The sequence below is a fragment of the Papio anubis genome, chromosome 2, assembly GCF_008728515.1.
Source record: "Papio anubis isolate 15944 chromosome 2, Panubis1.0, whole genome shotgun sequence".
Lineage (NCBI taxonomy): Eukaryota > Metazoa > Chordata > Mammalia > Primates > Cercopithecidae > Papio > Papio anubis.
In genome coordinates this window covers 175,928,153-175,944,584 of record NC_044977.1, presented here as the reverse complement: position 1 = coordinate 175,944,584, position 16,432 = coordinate 175,928,153, and the positions used below count along the sequence as shown (strand labels likewise).

The window sequence follows — 16,432 nt, the reverse complement described above, 5'->3', positions numbered from 1 at the left end:
ACGCCGTGCAGTGGTTTAACTTCTGGTAGAAATCCAGGTTCAGCCTCTTGTACAGACAAAGCAAACCACACATTACATTTTAGCGTGGCTGGTCTATTTTGTAAAATGTGCCAATTGGAGTATTAAAAATGAAAGCAATAAAGATTGGATTGACAGGCAAAGTTTACAGGAAATTCTATGGGGAAAACAGAGAACAGAAACATACAGAAAGCAGCCAAGTAAACTGATACTAGCAAAAGGAACCCTTGGGGGAAAATTTAATGCATTTTTGTTCTATCTGCTCTAATCCTATCCATCAAACAAGAATTACATTTCATACTTCCCAGCAAATTCCAATACTGCCACTCAACTCAGAGAGTCATTTAGAACTGAAAATGTTCTGGGAAGAACGGACTCGGCATACCGTCTTGATCTCCTAATTCTAGTATTCTGAAATAAGCTCTTCTCAAGTCCAAATATACATCCTGTTTAAACCATGACAGGAGAGGCTACCATTGCATCTGAGGCTTAGAGGTACCATATTTAAAGAAAATACACGAGGCCAGACTCTAAGGAGGGAACTACAGAATGTGTTTCCAAATCTCTCAGCTTTTTCTCAGTACCTGCCATGGTCAGGGTTTGAAAACATTTTCACACAGGCATCACATTAAAAAAAAATAAAAATAAATAAATACTTCAAGCAGAGATGTCATGCTATTGGGGAACTTTCTAGGCAGAATAACAAAATGAGGTAATTCAAAACATGTGAATTAATGTTTTTGTATTTGGTAATATATGCACTATTCATTACGCCTTGCAAATGTTACAGAAAACGGGAATGAGTTGTTTTACAAGTTATTTTCCTGGTAAAAGTGTACTTCTTCATGAAGATTCACATGGCATTATGTATATACCAAGTGCCTCTTTTACACTTAACCCACTGGTTCTAAGCTACAGGTGATTTTGCTCTCCAGCAGACATTTGGCAATGTCTGGAGACATTTTTTGTTGTCACAACTGGAGCAGAGTGGGGAGCTACTGGCATCTAGTGGGTAAAGGCCTGGGATGCTGCTAAACATGCTACAATGCATAGAACAGCTCCTACGGCAAACATTTTCTAGTCCTGAATGGCAGTAACATCAAGATTGCGATACCCTGCTTAAGCATATGAGCTAGTTACTTCTGGGTAGGTTTCTTTTACATGAGCAAAAGATTAAATACCAAAGTGGATAAGAGACGTAAACTAAGTATGATCCACGGAAGTCTAAGCTAGTCTTTGAAAAACTTAATATTTTCAAGGAATGCAAAGAATTACTTGGTTCTTTGGCATTAAAGGCAAGTGTCCTCCAGAAATCCAGAAAATGCAAATCTAGGTCACTAATAGGACATTATTTTGCCTGCAGAAAAGTCATCTTCAGGGGATTTGGCAGTCAGTAGCAATATGGTAAAATCTTACTTCACTGACAATAAAAATAACATGAATATATCAATAACCCCAGGGTAGATTTTTTTTTTTTTTTTTTTTACTGTACAAAAAACAAATCCTATTTATGCATTGAAATAAACAGCACTGGCTTGTGTTTCATGTCCACAGGCAATATTGTTACGGCTAGAACCATGAATACTATCCTCAGGGTAACACAATAGTACAAGATTAATAAGTTATTGGTCATTTTTATTGTCATACCAACGTATCCTTCACATTAGATTGCTTTCCTAGTATAATAAGATAAGGTTTCCATATTGCTTAATATCAAATGCCCATATAAAGCAGCCAGCAAACCAATGCTGTACAAAACATTCTTTTTCACATCTCCCCCAAGAATATATTTTATTCAAATAAAACAATCCAAGAGGCTTTTACACAGCAGCTCTCAATGAAAAGGGCACAGGAAAGATGAGATTTTGAATATGGGAGGGAATATTTCCCACCTCCCCTGTTCATCTTTGAAAGGATGGAATTTCATATTGGATTGCTAAAAGAGTAATAGGGCAATAGTGAAAACAAATTACAGAGTTTTACCAGATAGTTCTAAGAGAATGGACATTTTTGTTCTTGTAAGTTAGCCTATAGTAAAAAGTGCTAAGATTTTTACTTTTCTGTTGTGACTCAGACACTTCTTCACTCTACCTTTCAGAGTCCTAGATAAAAGTGATATTAATCTAATTTTTTAAGTGATAACTTGGATAGATTCAGGCAGATGACAGAACTGACATTTTCTACTGCCTAAAATGCAAACAGCACAGATTCACCATGGTGTAGTTATGAAATGTTTGTTCTTCCTTACCTAACAATCAAGCTAACTTCGGGAGTCTTTATTTCAGTTTCATGTTTCTGTATTAATGTGAAGGTTATGAGATTCAGGCCATGTAACTCTTTACATAATTTAACCTACTAGCTACAACTCAGACACATACTTGCTTAAGATACTCAAAAATCCCTATGGCTTAGTTTACAGCTAGAGGATTCCATAGGATCACAAAATACGTCGGTCAGCTAGGATGTGGCACCTCTCCAAGAGGAAAAGCTCATGTCAGTGCACTATCAAGAAGCCTTCCCAATTCCTCTTCAGAACACAATTGCCTTTCCTGCACGGTCCTATGGAAATAATTTGCTTTTTCTTTTTGAAAAAATATAAAAAGGCAAACATTAAAAGACAAGTTTCCCTCTCACCCTATTTCCCACTACTCCGTTGGCCCTTCCCAGATAATCACCATCATGCTTTCTTGTGTACTCCTTCAGAAACATTTTATACATACAAAAGTTAATATAGACATATATCTTATAGTACTTTGTGGTTTAATCATAATAGTTTTGCATTCTATCTGATAGTAGACTTGTATATACGTCCATTGTTCCTAATATGATGTGAACATTTTCTTTTTTCTAATTTTAAACTGTAGTATAGATAGAAAGTTGAAAAAAATGTGTTAAGCTTATTGAACTCAAGTGAATCAGCATTAAGCAATTTTGAACAATATTAACTGGATTGGAGTAAGTTTCAACTACATCTTTGGATACCCTGTGTTCTATGTAAAATGGGACCAGGCTCTTCTCTACAGTAATATTTACCTTTCTGTTAAGTTACTTATCTCTAAGTTAGATTTGCTGGCTAAATTGAATACAGCAATGGGAATGAGGAATAATATACTTTATTATGGACACTTATGTTAGGCTCCTTGGTATGCTAAGTAAGTTGTTTAAATCAGCTTCCACATCTCTGAGAGGCATGTCCCAATGTTAACTCAAGAAACAGTATGTTGAGAAAATATTTGTGTGACATCTCACAGCATAGAAATGGTTGTTCTACTGGTGTCCTACTATTGGGAATGTTACCATATAAAGGTAATGAAACCAAAGATAAGCAAAACCCTTTAAAAATAATTTCTATAAAGAAGTATCAAATAAATAAGATTAATTAGCTACAATTCTCCTATTTCTTTAATTTCTGAATTAAACTTTCTATCTTCTTATTGCCAACAACACAATGGATAGCCAAGGCTTCCAAAATTCCATTCTTCACTCAAGACAGAGAAACTCATGGGCAGTTTGGCTGCTTTGGGTGAAACTAGAGGTAATATTTTAGGAGAATTAGGTTAAGATGTTACATGGGGACAGACTGACTTGATGGCTGGGGAGGAGGATGGTTTCCCTGAGGTCAACTTGCTGGAGCCAAGCAGATGTCATCTGTCACATTTCTTAGTCCTGATTTAGCATTCACAATACTGAGTTAAACAGTCTATGAAAATGAATAAGATATGGTGCCTATCTTCATTGAGTTATATTCTAGCAGAGAACTATTATAGGTATGGGTATCAAGAACTACATAATAAAAAAGACTAACTGTCAAACCTATCATGGTAATGCCAAACATAGGGCAACAATAAAGTCAACATTTACATTGATCGTTACCTTGTACCACACCAGGTTCCTTTAATCTTTACAAAGCTTTATGAAAAGGTGCTGATATTATTATCTTTATTTCACAGAGGAAGAAACTAAAGTATGGACAATGGGTCCATAATCACACATCTGGTAAATGACAGTTTGGATGCATCCCTGGGCAGGATGATTCTGAAGTTTTCACTATTAACCATTGCTTAAACTGTTTTTCTTATGACGAATAGCATAACTAGTTCTGCCTGGTATGATTTAATGATGTTCTTGAAATGAAGACAGTACTTTAAAAAAGTGTATTATACTTTTTTAAAAAAGTATGTTATTATGTAGTTACTGATACCCATATCTATATGGTGTGTGTAAATGTGTATGTATGTGGTGGTGGGGTCATGGAGAGTGAGTTTTACCATATGGGAACTCAGGCAGGGAGAATTCCACATTCAACAAGACACAGAGGTACAAAGTAGCATGGGATGTTCCAAGAATCACAGACAGTCCAGTTCAGTGGCAGTAACCAAATTATGAAGTTCTATTTGTACTATCTGGGGGAGTTTGAGTGTTGTTCTGTAGTTAGTAAAGGCCACGTAATACTTTAAGCCAAGTAGGCAGGTGATTTCTGTAGTTACAATTTGCTTAAAAATTATTCAAAAATCAATGTGAAAATTGTTTGCTTGGGGAGGTATGTTAAAGGGAGTAAAAAGCTTAGTATAGGTAGGAAATGGTAATTGAAGAAATTCAACCAGTGGCAGGGAGGAAGGGCTGGGTTGAGAATACACATCAGATATAGATTGCACAAATCTTAATGACTAGTTTTATTGTGAAGAATGTAGGATAAGAAAGAGCCCAGAGGAGTGGAGATCATACCCTAATGGCTTTAGAGAGAATTTAAAACAAAGGAAAACAAAATTTGATATGTGTGTTTTGTTTGAATTTGTGTAGTTTGTATTACAATATATTGATGAGGATAATGATCTCAGTTTGGGACAAAGACATAGTAGCAATACCTAGTAAGCTAAAACCACAGGTCATTGATCTCTGAAGCTAGTTACACACTTGAAGTAAGACTCGGGAGTCTTACTTTCCTGAAAGCAAGAGAGGTAGACGAGAGCAACTAGAAGAAAGAAGGTGAGAAGAGACCAAACCCTGAGTAAGATTAGTAAAAGTGGGTAGGAATATTTGGTGCACAGGAAGTACTGAAGAGAGGGACTGGTGCTATCATTAGCAGCAAGACAAGAAAATAAAGTGAGGAAAGATAATATGCCTACTTTCAATGGACTAAAATTATTTATTATATGATATTAGATATATGAGATTAGATAATATAATATGAGATAATATAATAGTATATAAAATCTCTTGATTTGGATATCTTCAGCAGCTTAACTGTTTGTTTCTTGAGGAAAATAATATTCATTGTTGTAAATATCTAAGTGGGTAATGGCAGAGGGTGAACCATTTTTGCAACTCTTCAAATAGTTTAAAGGATACAATGTTATAGTGTTAATGTAAGGTATAGAGACATTTCATATTTCAGGTGATTTAAGGTTGACAGATGTACCTGTAGCAACCCCAATAGGATCCAGGGGTGGTAACCTGAAATGTCAGGTGGAGACTTTGAGGAGAAAAGAGAAATGTTCACTGTGTTCTAGGCTGTCCTTGCTGCCTTGAACATTGCACTGCCCAAAGTTCACTTTGGATTTCTCAGATTAGGAGTTGAAACCTCGATTTATTTTCTATTGTCGATTTGTAATAATTAAAGGTTTTTGGGAAATTATGTCTTTGGAGAATTTTAAACTGTTCATTAGAGAATGATTGATTAAAGTCATGCATAAGAAATTATCATTCCCTAACTTCAGTTCTACATTTACCACTGACTCTTGATCTTTTTTTGTCTTAACGAGTCTTAGTTTGTCTTAGTGAGACTTTGTGAGTCTTAGTGAGACATTAATCAGGCATGTTTGAAATTGAGCATATCATCTACATTAGTCCATTTTCATACCACTATAAAGAACCGCCTGAGACTGGGTAATTTATAAAGGAAAGAGGTTTAATCGACTCACAGTTCAGCACGGCTGGAGAGGCCTCAGGAAATGTACAATCATGGCAGAAGGGGAAGGGGAAGCAAGACAACTTATCCACAAAGCAGCAGGAAGGGATGAGTGCCAAGCAAAGGGGGATGAGCCTCTTATAAAACCATCAGATCTTGTGAGAACTCACTATCATGAGAATAGCATGGGGGAAACCACCCTCATGATTCAATTACCTCCACCTGGTTTCTCTCTTGATACATGGGGATTATGAAGATGACAATTCAATATGAAATTTGGGTGGGGACACAAAGCCTAACCATATCATCATCTATCTTCACTTTATTTCCTTGTCTTTCTGCTGATACTACAGGTTCACTTTCGTTTCTCTCTTTTGCCATCAAATATAACATCCAGTTTTAGTTGGTCATTACATGTTGTCAGGGCTCAGCTCAAGGCATCACTTGTTTAGAGAAGTTTTAACCACTCAAGCAAGACTAGACCATTCATAACACCCTACAATTCACCATTGGGTGTTTATGGTATATAAGTAATAAAATACTTTTAACGTTGATTTCCTTTGCTACAATGTAGATGAGTAAAGACTGGTTGTGTCTTATTCACCAGTATGTCCCCAGCCCTTGATGGATAACCCTGAATGTAGGATTGTTTGGTGGCCACTTGCTTAATGCATGATTGGAAAGTTTCTTCAGGTTGTCTCTCCTTCTGGTTTCTTTCTTCCATTCATACATGGGCCACTCTAGAACAAACTCTTACACTTCTATAACTGGACTATTTTAATATCCTCTTAATGATGCTTCCTACTAAGAGGATTTTCCTGCTCCAATATAGTCTTCATTATTTATATCGCACCACTCTGTTGCTAAAAAAGAAACAATAATTACTTCCCAGGCTTAGGAAGTAAAAACCAAATACTTGAACTTCCAAATCTGGCACCAAAAAAAACGTTCTAAACTTATAAAACTCCTTCACAAGAAACTTTCACCCCAGTAAAACTTGTTGGATTGTTAATCTCTACAAACTCCACTTCCCTTCATACCAGTCCACTTTCTCAATAAGCATTTTTCCTTATGTCTATCCTTGATAAACTAAGTCATCCTGGATAACCTACGTCAAATCTCATTGCTTCCCTATAGCCTTCCCTTTGTCCTAGCTGGACAAAGACAGCAGGCTCTATTTAGTGTTACAGACTGGCATTTGATTCCCAGCTCTGCCTCGGACTACATGGCCTCATTTTCTTATCTGAAAGTGGGATATTAACACTCACCCAAAAGGAATATGATATAAATAAATGAAATAATTCATATAAGGTATTTTGATATGACTTTTTGATTTTGCTTCAGAATCATCCAGTTGTAAAATACATTTTGGGGCAACTGAACAAAGTTGAAAAATAATCTGGATAATAGATGATATTTTGAAATTACTACTGATTTCATTTTATGTGACAATATTTTTATCATGTGACTAACGTCTTTAGTTTTGAAGACGTAGGAAGTTAGAAATATTATGTTTAAATTTTACTGTGATATGATCCAGCAAAAAGTATCAATATTTCTAATTAAAAATGCTTAACATCATTTTAATTTAATAATTGACTACATAATTGTGTATAAAAGTTAATTGTTATTTTATTTATATCCTTAACAATCTAAGCTTTATAAATGCAAAAACAAGTTATGTCTGGGTCACTGCTGCATCTCCAATCCTTGGCACAGAGCCTTGGGCAACAAGATACTTTTTACAAGTAGATACATAGATAAATACTATAGACAGGTAGATATGTAGATATATACATAATACATACTATAGATAGGTAGATACATATGTATATATAACACACACCTGCATACATATGCATGCATGTAAAATATTCTAAAATATGAATACTTATTGAATCTAATTAGTGGGCATACAAGTATGTTTTGAACTATTGTTTCTATTTTCCTTTGTATAAATTTCCAATATAAATTTCTAATTGTAATCACATGTATTCATTTGAAACTATATGCCACTAAATTACAAATATAAAGTACTTTGCACATAATATGTGTTCAATAAATGTCATTCCTTTCCATTATAACATCTATTTTCAGTCACTATCACACTATAGAATGCCTTATTTTTTACTTTCTGAGTTCATTATTTATCTCCAACTATATAATATAATTCTAGAGGACTTTCTTCTCCATATCTTTACTTCTTTTTACACACCAAGTTTATAGCACCTTGTTGGAAATAAGTAAATGCCTATTGGATATATGAAAAGGTATCCTTAATTTTCACTTCTAGAGGGAAATTTTAATCAACTCAAGGACAAAGGACTATACTCCTACCCTAGTCTACCATTAATTTTTACTTTTTCATGGATGAGTAGACTGTGAGCCTCTTGAAGGAAAGGGTCTCATATCATACATGTTTTTTAATCTATAGAACATAGTATTGTGCCTGGGATACTTACTGGGTGTTTGTTGAATGACTGGATGTATGACTGCCTGAATGAATAATGTAAGAATAAGAGGTAATTATTTAAATACTTTCAATATTGCACAGATTTTCTTTAGAGGCAATTGACAAAATAGAAAATGAAGTTTAATTCATTCTACCCTCTATGTTGATCTTCAATGAAGTCTTCATACTGAGAATGAAAGACAGACTACTGAAAGCCATGGAGATACCAAAATTAAAGACAGTGAAAAGAAATAAGCAAACAACCAAAAAATAATTATTGGCAAATACAAGACAGCCTAAGCAAAGATATTAGGAAGTAAGAAGAAAGTTTCAACGAAAGATATTTAGAAGTCACAGAATTTTAGAGATGCCACACCATGTAGTTTCACACTTCTTTTTCAGAGGAGGAAGTTTAAGCTATATGACTTGTTCTAAGTAGGTGGATACAAATTTCCAGATTCTTATTAAAATGAAGATGCAGTCACCTGAGTTACTAACTTGACTTTCCTCTATTATCATTTCCCTGATCACTAGAAAGAAAGAATAAATTGACTTGGGCACACAACAAAAAGTGTTTGAAAGCTAACTCTAGAGTTATTATTCTCTCAGTCTAGCTTAACCTGTTCTCCAAAGACAGAGAAAGAGGGAGGGAGACAGAGAGGAAGGGAGGGAAGGAGAGAGAGACAGAACAGGGTTTAATGTGGGCAGAGGCATTGTGAGAATGGGAGATCAGAAAAAATTTTACGAAGAAAAAAATTACAATGATGAAAAATGCTTGGTTTAAAGTTTGTGTTTAAGGATGTAAAACAAAAGCAAAACGAATTTGAACATTTTTCTTTGGTGTTGATTCAGAGCTCAAAAATCTATTCACAATTAAAACAGAGAAAAATGTGATCTACTTACCCATTCTGTATGGCAGCTGTGGGGTCATAGGTCAAAGCCATGCCAGCCTATATATAGGACAAAGAGGGAAGAAAACAAATCTTAATGTTTTTATTGTGGTGCCCAAAACATTTAGTACACACAAAGACTCTTATCATTACTTTCCATGATGTAAGTTTGTTTTCTTCTATATATATCTCTATCCTTACTGCCAAGACTAGCATTTTTACTATCCACAAACCAGAATATATCAGTGAGTTGGGAGTTCATGTTATACATTCAGACATACCAAGAAACAATGCAGCTTGGATGATTTCCATTTTTATTTCTTAAAACATCCACTGTCTAACCTCATTTTCTTATTATTTCACACTATTGTCAAGAACACCTATTGTACGTCTCATGGCATGATAAAAAAGTAAGAACGAATCCTGCAGTTAGGATAAAAATAAAAGCTACTTAAAATGCATTCAATCTTAAAGAAGGAAATGTTTAAAAAAGTATTTATTTAAAAATAGACCATATGCCTAAAGGGTGTGTAGGTAATGAGTCCAGAGTGCTTGTTCGATATATTGCTATTTCTTATCTTAACAAGAGTGATAGAAAGGGGAGGTCATTTACATACGATGAAAATTCTAGAACACATGGCTAATAAGGAGGTAGTTTTGTTTTGTTTTTAGGAATAAGACCACCTCAGAAAAAGTACACTTCTCTATAACTGGACATAGTTTCTGAAAAGAATATAATCTTCATAGGTGCTGATTCACAGTCTACCTTGTTCCTTCATGTACATCATCACATTTGATCCTCACAACAATCCTATGAAGTACGCAGGAGGAGTATTTTCTCCATTTTATAGATGAAGACACTGAAGCTTGGAAAGGTCAAGTGACTTGCTCAAGGTCACATATTTGGAGGCAGAACCAGATTTCAACCCAAGTCTTCTGATATGGGCTCCTTTCCATTCCTTGGCTATGACATTGGCCCAATAATTAAATTAGACCTGAGTATCATATCCAACAATATGGGGACAGTTTCTCTGTGGCCATATGGGCATGCTATCCTTTGTTTACCAGGACTGTCAACATGGTTAATACTTACAAAGCTTACAATGTTGAATGGAATTTAAAACTGTCCAGGTTACCTTTAGGGTGGATTTTTTTTTTCTTTTTTCAAATTTAAAACTGAATTAGATCAACATCAATGTCCTGGCTTTGATAGTGTACTATAATTACTTAAAATATAAGAATTGGGAGAAACTTAGCAAAAGGTAAACAGGATATCACTGTACATTTATTTTGTAACTTCTGGTGAGTCTATAAATTCTCCAAAATAAAAAGTTAGAAAAAAAGTGGATGAGCTATGAAGACTTTTGTAAAGGATAAGAAACCATAGACATTTTAAAGAAAACAAAATACCTTTCCTGTTTGAGTTTTTTTTTTTTATTTTTCCATTGTGGTTGAGGATGGTTTTCTTGTTGGGCTCATTGAATTCTTCAAATTTAGCTTACAAATGACATGAAAATTCTCAATCTTCTAACAGAAGGCCTGATGTACAGTATAGCCTGCTGTTTTCAGCTTAGATTGCATGCATTCTTTCCATAAATAATAAATTTTAAATTATTATGAAGATTGGTATGAGGAACAAAAGTGTAGAGCCGTATATGAACGGAATTTGTATAAAGGGATTGGTAAAAATTGAAACGGAGTTCGCAAACAGAATTGAAATGACTGTCAGAAGTTAACAGAGGTGCACCGAGAACACATGTTTAATGATAACTGCGTGACCTCTTTAAATTTAAGAATCTCATTCATGTTAAAGAAATATGCAACTGATAATATGACAAGCTGGAGGACTGAGAAATGAGAAGAGAATACAACAACAGAAATGAAAAAAGGGATTTTGTTTTTTGGAAGAGGCAAAAAGATAGTGGTGTGAAGATGAACAGAGATTCTAAATTTAAATTCTTCCCAGGGATGAAGCCTCTGCCACATGACCGGCTTGAGGTTAGCCATAGGCTGAACACAGAATGGAGCTGTCCAGGGCTTAGCTGAAACTCTCTGGTCTCAGGAACTGGAAAGGGCAGTTGTAAAAGCTGTCCATTTGGAATTAGATTTCCCTCTTAGGAACACTAAGTTGTTCTCCCCTAATTTATCCAAGATGTGGCACTGCAGGTAGAATAAAACAGGTGGGCTTTATATTCAATAGAGATATTATTAGTGAATGAGAGATTTAGGATGATAGTCGTATCTTCAGTCTACTAATTATCTCAAATCATTTAAGTCCTGGGGACTTATAGGAAGCCTTCCCTAGTCAACTGCACATTTACTTCTTTTTCCTTGTACTTATTTTCCTACGGTGCTCAGAGAGACCAATGCTATCCAGCCCCTCCTGAATTATGAACTGTCTTGAACATTCACTTTTTATGTCATGCTTATTTGTTCTGGCCACTTAAGAATTTTTTCTTGCATTTTACTTGAATTCCTCATAGATTCTAGCTAACCAAACAATTCTAGCTAGGAATACAGTAATTATCAATAAACTCTCTTTGTTCAACACACATTTGTTAAGGAAAAAATCCTACGTTGACCTCTTTCTTCATCTTAAACCCCCATCCTATCTTTCAGAAGATGGAAAGGAATTGACATCAGTAGGGTGCAGTGGAAATCATATGTTTTGAAATCAGACAGACCTGAGTTCAAGTTCTAGCTCTGTTACCTTGTAACAGTGTGACTTTGGGCAAATTATTTAACCTATTTGAGCCTCAGTTTCCTCAACTGTTAAACAGTTTAATAATACCTACCTCAACAGATTGTTGTGAAATTTAAAAGAGATTATGTTTGTAAAGCGCCCAGCACAGTGCCTGGAGACAAGACACATACGTAAATATTATAATACAAAGCAATATGTGCCATATGCTTTATGAGTGGTATGGATGGGGTGCAGATGAGAGAGGCTGGGGGTGAACAGATAAGGCATGTAGAGAAGTACAGGTGAGCAGAACCTAAAAGATGAGGAGGATTTCCACAGATGGAGATGAGAAGTCAAGGCCAGCTCAGCCAAAAGAAATACTATGAAAAAAAGTATGTAAATAAAAATGGAAAGGTGAGTGAGCTATTTTCAGTAGAACATGTGTAGGGGAGAGTGGGAAATAAGACTCCAAAGGTAAGGACGGAGGATCTTGATTGCCCAGCTCCTCTTGCGGAGCGACAGAGTATTTTTGAGCAGGGATATTATATACTCAAAGAGTGATTGGGGAACAGGAGTTAGCATGAGCGCCCTGGAAAACACAGGGTAAATCCAGAGGAATGAGCAACTAGAGTAGGTACCTTGGGAGAGAAAGGTGGGAAGAATCTAAGGTGAGATTTTCATTGCAAAAGGGTAGGGAATGAACACAAGATTCACCTACTTCATGATTTTGCCTAGGGACAGTCCTGTCTCTGAGTACCTTTGGCAAGAGGAGACAACAAGAGATAGTGTCAGGTCATATGCATTTGGAACATTGTGGGTAACAGCACGGCATGAGTTAAACAAAGGGTTGTTTGAACTTAACCCACTGGCTGAATATAATAGCACAATAACTAACACTTGGATACATCCGGTTTCCACTTCATGTGTAACAGATTGTTGAGTCATAATTCTAATTTGGTCTTAATGCAAATTTTGCATTCAATTTCCTTTTGTCTCTTTCCACAAAAGAAAAAAGGAAATCGATTTTGCTGCTCTGTCGAGCTACCTTTATACTAAGCTAGAACCATGAAATCATCATTATATAATCACTAAATATTATGGCATGTTTACAAACTCAAGAGTCACACAAAAAGTAAAATACCTTGGAACAAAATGAAAATGTCACACCACGTATGTAGAAAAGTGATGCTTAATCATGTCACTTACTTTCAAAAAGGAGTTATTAGATTCAGAAATATTTTCCATGTTTCACGTCCATTATTTGTATATTAGAGATATTCATAGTTCATTTAAAATAAAATGGGGCATTTTTGTCATTTTTCAACAACGGTTAAGTTTTAATTTAGTATTTCAGCCATATTAGGACATTTCTAGGTCTTCCAGACAGGATTTTTACTATGGGAGCTAAATATTTTAGAAGAAAATATTTTCAATGGTATATTGGAATAATTAGGGGATTTTTATTTTTAACAAATGCATCTTTATTTTTAATAAATTCACTGAGACAAATCAGTTGACTTAGGAGATAGCTATTTGATATTCATAACTGTAAATGATTAGGTTATATCAGGAGGTAATAATTATGGAAATACTGCTTAAAGAGTACACATTAGGGAACAGGCATTGCTACTTCAGAAAGATTCTCCAGACTGCAATGCTTAGTCTTACTTGAGGAGCAGAGAATCATTGACGATAACAAAGCCAATATGACGATGGCCTGAATGACTTTTTTTTTTTTTTTTTTTTTTTTTTTTTTACCATTGTTGAAAGTATTTTTAGACTGCAAAATAAATGGGGATCAAAAAATTGGGAGCAGCAAAATTTATACAAACCGATACAGACTGCAGTTCCTGGACACATAAAACATTGACATTTTAGCCTAATATTTCTCCTTTTCTTAAGGTCTGGCCTCATACATAATCGGGTAAATTACAAACAAATAATTATAAAGATTTCTCATCTTCTACAATCAGAATTAAAACACTTTAATAAATGTATAGAAAATGTTGAATATTTTATTAAATATTATATACTGAATTAGCACAAGTTGAGTTCAAGAAGCTAATAAAAACAAATATAATATTGTTTTCTGGATGTTATATTTAAAGTGTTTATTTCTTGCAGTGAACTTTAACAATATTTACAACTGTTCACTGGTTATGATTAAAATTCAATAAAAATAAGTTGATTAAAAATTATGTATAAAAAGGGGCTTAACATTATGACTTATAAACATCTAGGTACTGCTGCTGAAGTAAAATTTCACTTAACTTTGCTCATATTTAGTTGATAGTATTTCTACTTGGAAACCTTTAGTGAACAAGTCATGATACAAAATTATGTGTACAATATGTATTGAAAGCAAATATTTTAAAGATCGCTGACTAGAAATAAAACTAAAAATGAATTTCAACAAGATGTTAAAATACTGGGGTATATAACTATAACATGTATGTTTTTTTTTTTTTTTTACTTTAATGCATTGTTTTGACTTACTTTTATTTTTACTTTAAATATTTTAGAGACAAGGTCTCACTCTGTTGCCCAGGTTGGAGTACAATACAGCTCACTGTAACTTCGAACTCCTGGGCTCTAGCAATCCTCCTGCCTCAGCCTCCTCAGTAGCTGGGACTAGAGGTGTGCACCATTAAGCCCAGCTAACTTTATCAAAAAAATTTTTTTTGTAGATATGGGGTATCACTGTGTTACTCAAGTTGTTTTCAAATTCCTGGTCTCAAGTGATCCTCCCGCCTTTGCCTCCCAAAGCACTGGAATTACAGGCATGACTTTTGAGTTTTAAAAGTTGTATATAATAATATTTCCATAATGTGGGGTGAGGGAATCCTTTAATTTATAATATGTCTTCTATGACTTGTCTTAAAATTTTTAAGAGGAAAAAAGGGCATATCATTTATGAAAGTAATATAGGTCAGAGGCCTGATTCAGAAGTAAGCTTGAAAATGTCAGGGTGCATTTAGCTTTGCTGGGTCAGTAGAATACAGAAGTAGGAGGGAATGGGATTGCTACAACCAGAAGGGTCAAGGTGAGAAGGGGAAGGAGTTCAGTAATAAAGAAAGAAAATTCTGGGGAAATGATACAGTGTTTCTAGTAGTGGAAACCAGTAAGAATTCAGAAATTCAAATGGCTACACACTGGCTGAGAAATTGAGGGTCTCATATGTGATACTAAAAGTGTATGTGTCTAAGATATTCAGAGAAACCAATAAAAATCATCAGTGATCAGAAACCTACTAGATCAGGGGTCTCCAACCCTGGAGCTGCAAACCAGTAGCCATCTGTGGCCTGTTAGGAACCGGGCTGCACAGTAGGAAGTGAGCAGCAGGCAAGCAAGCATTATCGCCTGAGATCCACTTCCTGTCATTTCAGAGGAGCATTCGATTCTCATTGGATTGGGAACCCTATTGTGAACTGCACATTATGGGGATATAGGTTGCATACTCCTTTTGAGAATCTAACTAATGCCTGATGATCTGAGGTGGAAGAGTTTCATCCTGAAACCATCCCCCTCCCCAACACCCCTGTCAATGGAAAAATTGTCTTCTACAAAACCAGTCCCTAATGCCTAAAATGATGAGGACCACTTTACTACATGGCCAACATTAATTGGTCAGAGAAAGAGTTTTTAACTTTCTTCCTGTTAAGGGAGAAACTAATCTTGGAAAAAATATGCCCAGAGCAAAACTGAGGGCAATTTATTAGTTCATTTGCTGAAAGGGGATATGAGCAGATCACCTTCTGACCTTCATCAGAGTCAAGTGGTAGAATTTTACTGGGGAACAACTCTGGCACAGTCAGGGAACTACTGAATGGTTTGTTTCTACCAGGAGAGGCAGTCAACCATGTACAGTAGTTATCTACTCTCACCTGCTAAAGGGATGCTCCTTAGGCTACTGTGCAGTTATTTGCTCTCTTGAAGAGAAGATGAACCACAAATAAGATAACAAATAGAGCAATTCCCAAGGTCTATGCAGTCTGAGGTAAGAGGTAAGTAAAATATGGGCTAATGGTTCCATAAAAGGTTCCAACCAACCTGTGAAATGGCCCACACTATACTCTTTAATTTTCATAATTTCTGAATCCAAGGAATACTTTGATTCCAAATAAGAATTACATTCATTTGCATCATCTGATGAGTGTATATTTCTTCTTTGGTTTCTGTGATCCTCTCCCCTTATTTTGTTCTGACCTCTCAGAAAGCAATTTCTTCTTTACTGTTACTTGACCCAACTGCTTATGAGATGCCAGAGTGCTCAGGGCCAGGGTTTTATCTCTCTCCTTTACTGCAATACAGTGGTGACATTCACTTTCTTATCCCAACTATTATTTATTTCCTGGTGATTCCCAAATGTTTGTCTCAAACTCAAGTTTCTATCCTGAATTCCAGAAGCATATCATCAAGTTTAACTAGTAAGTTCAATGCATGATTACTGTCTTCTTACAAGTTATGATTTCTTGTTTGGG

General features: G+C 35.3%; 1 protein-coding gene across 9 annotated transcripts in view; it reads right to left on the bottom strand.

Moving 5' to 3' along the window:
* Positions 1-16,432, bottom strand: part of RBMS3 (RNA binding motif single stranded interacting protein 3) — a 1,467,317-nt gene that overhangs the window by 127,617 nt on the left and 1,323,268 nt on the right. For all 9 annotated transcript variants that reach the window (XM_031662883.1, XM_031662884.1, XM_031662885.1 and 6 more), the window contains one exon: positions 9,282-9,328. In XM_031662883.1, the coding sequence (XP_031518743.1) occupies positions 9,282-9,328 (47 nt within the window). The remainder of the gene's footprint in view (positions 1-9,281; positions 9,329-16,432) is intronic.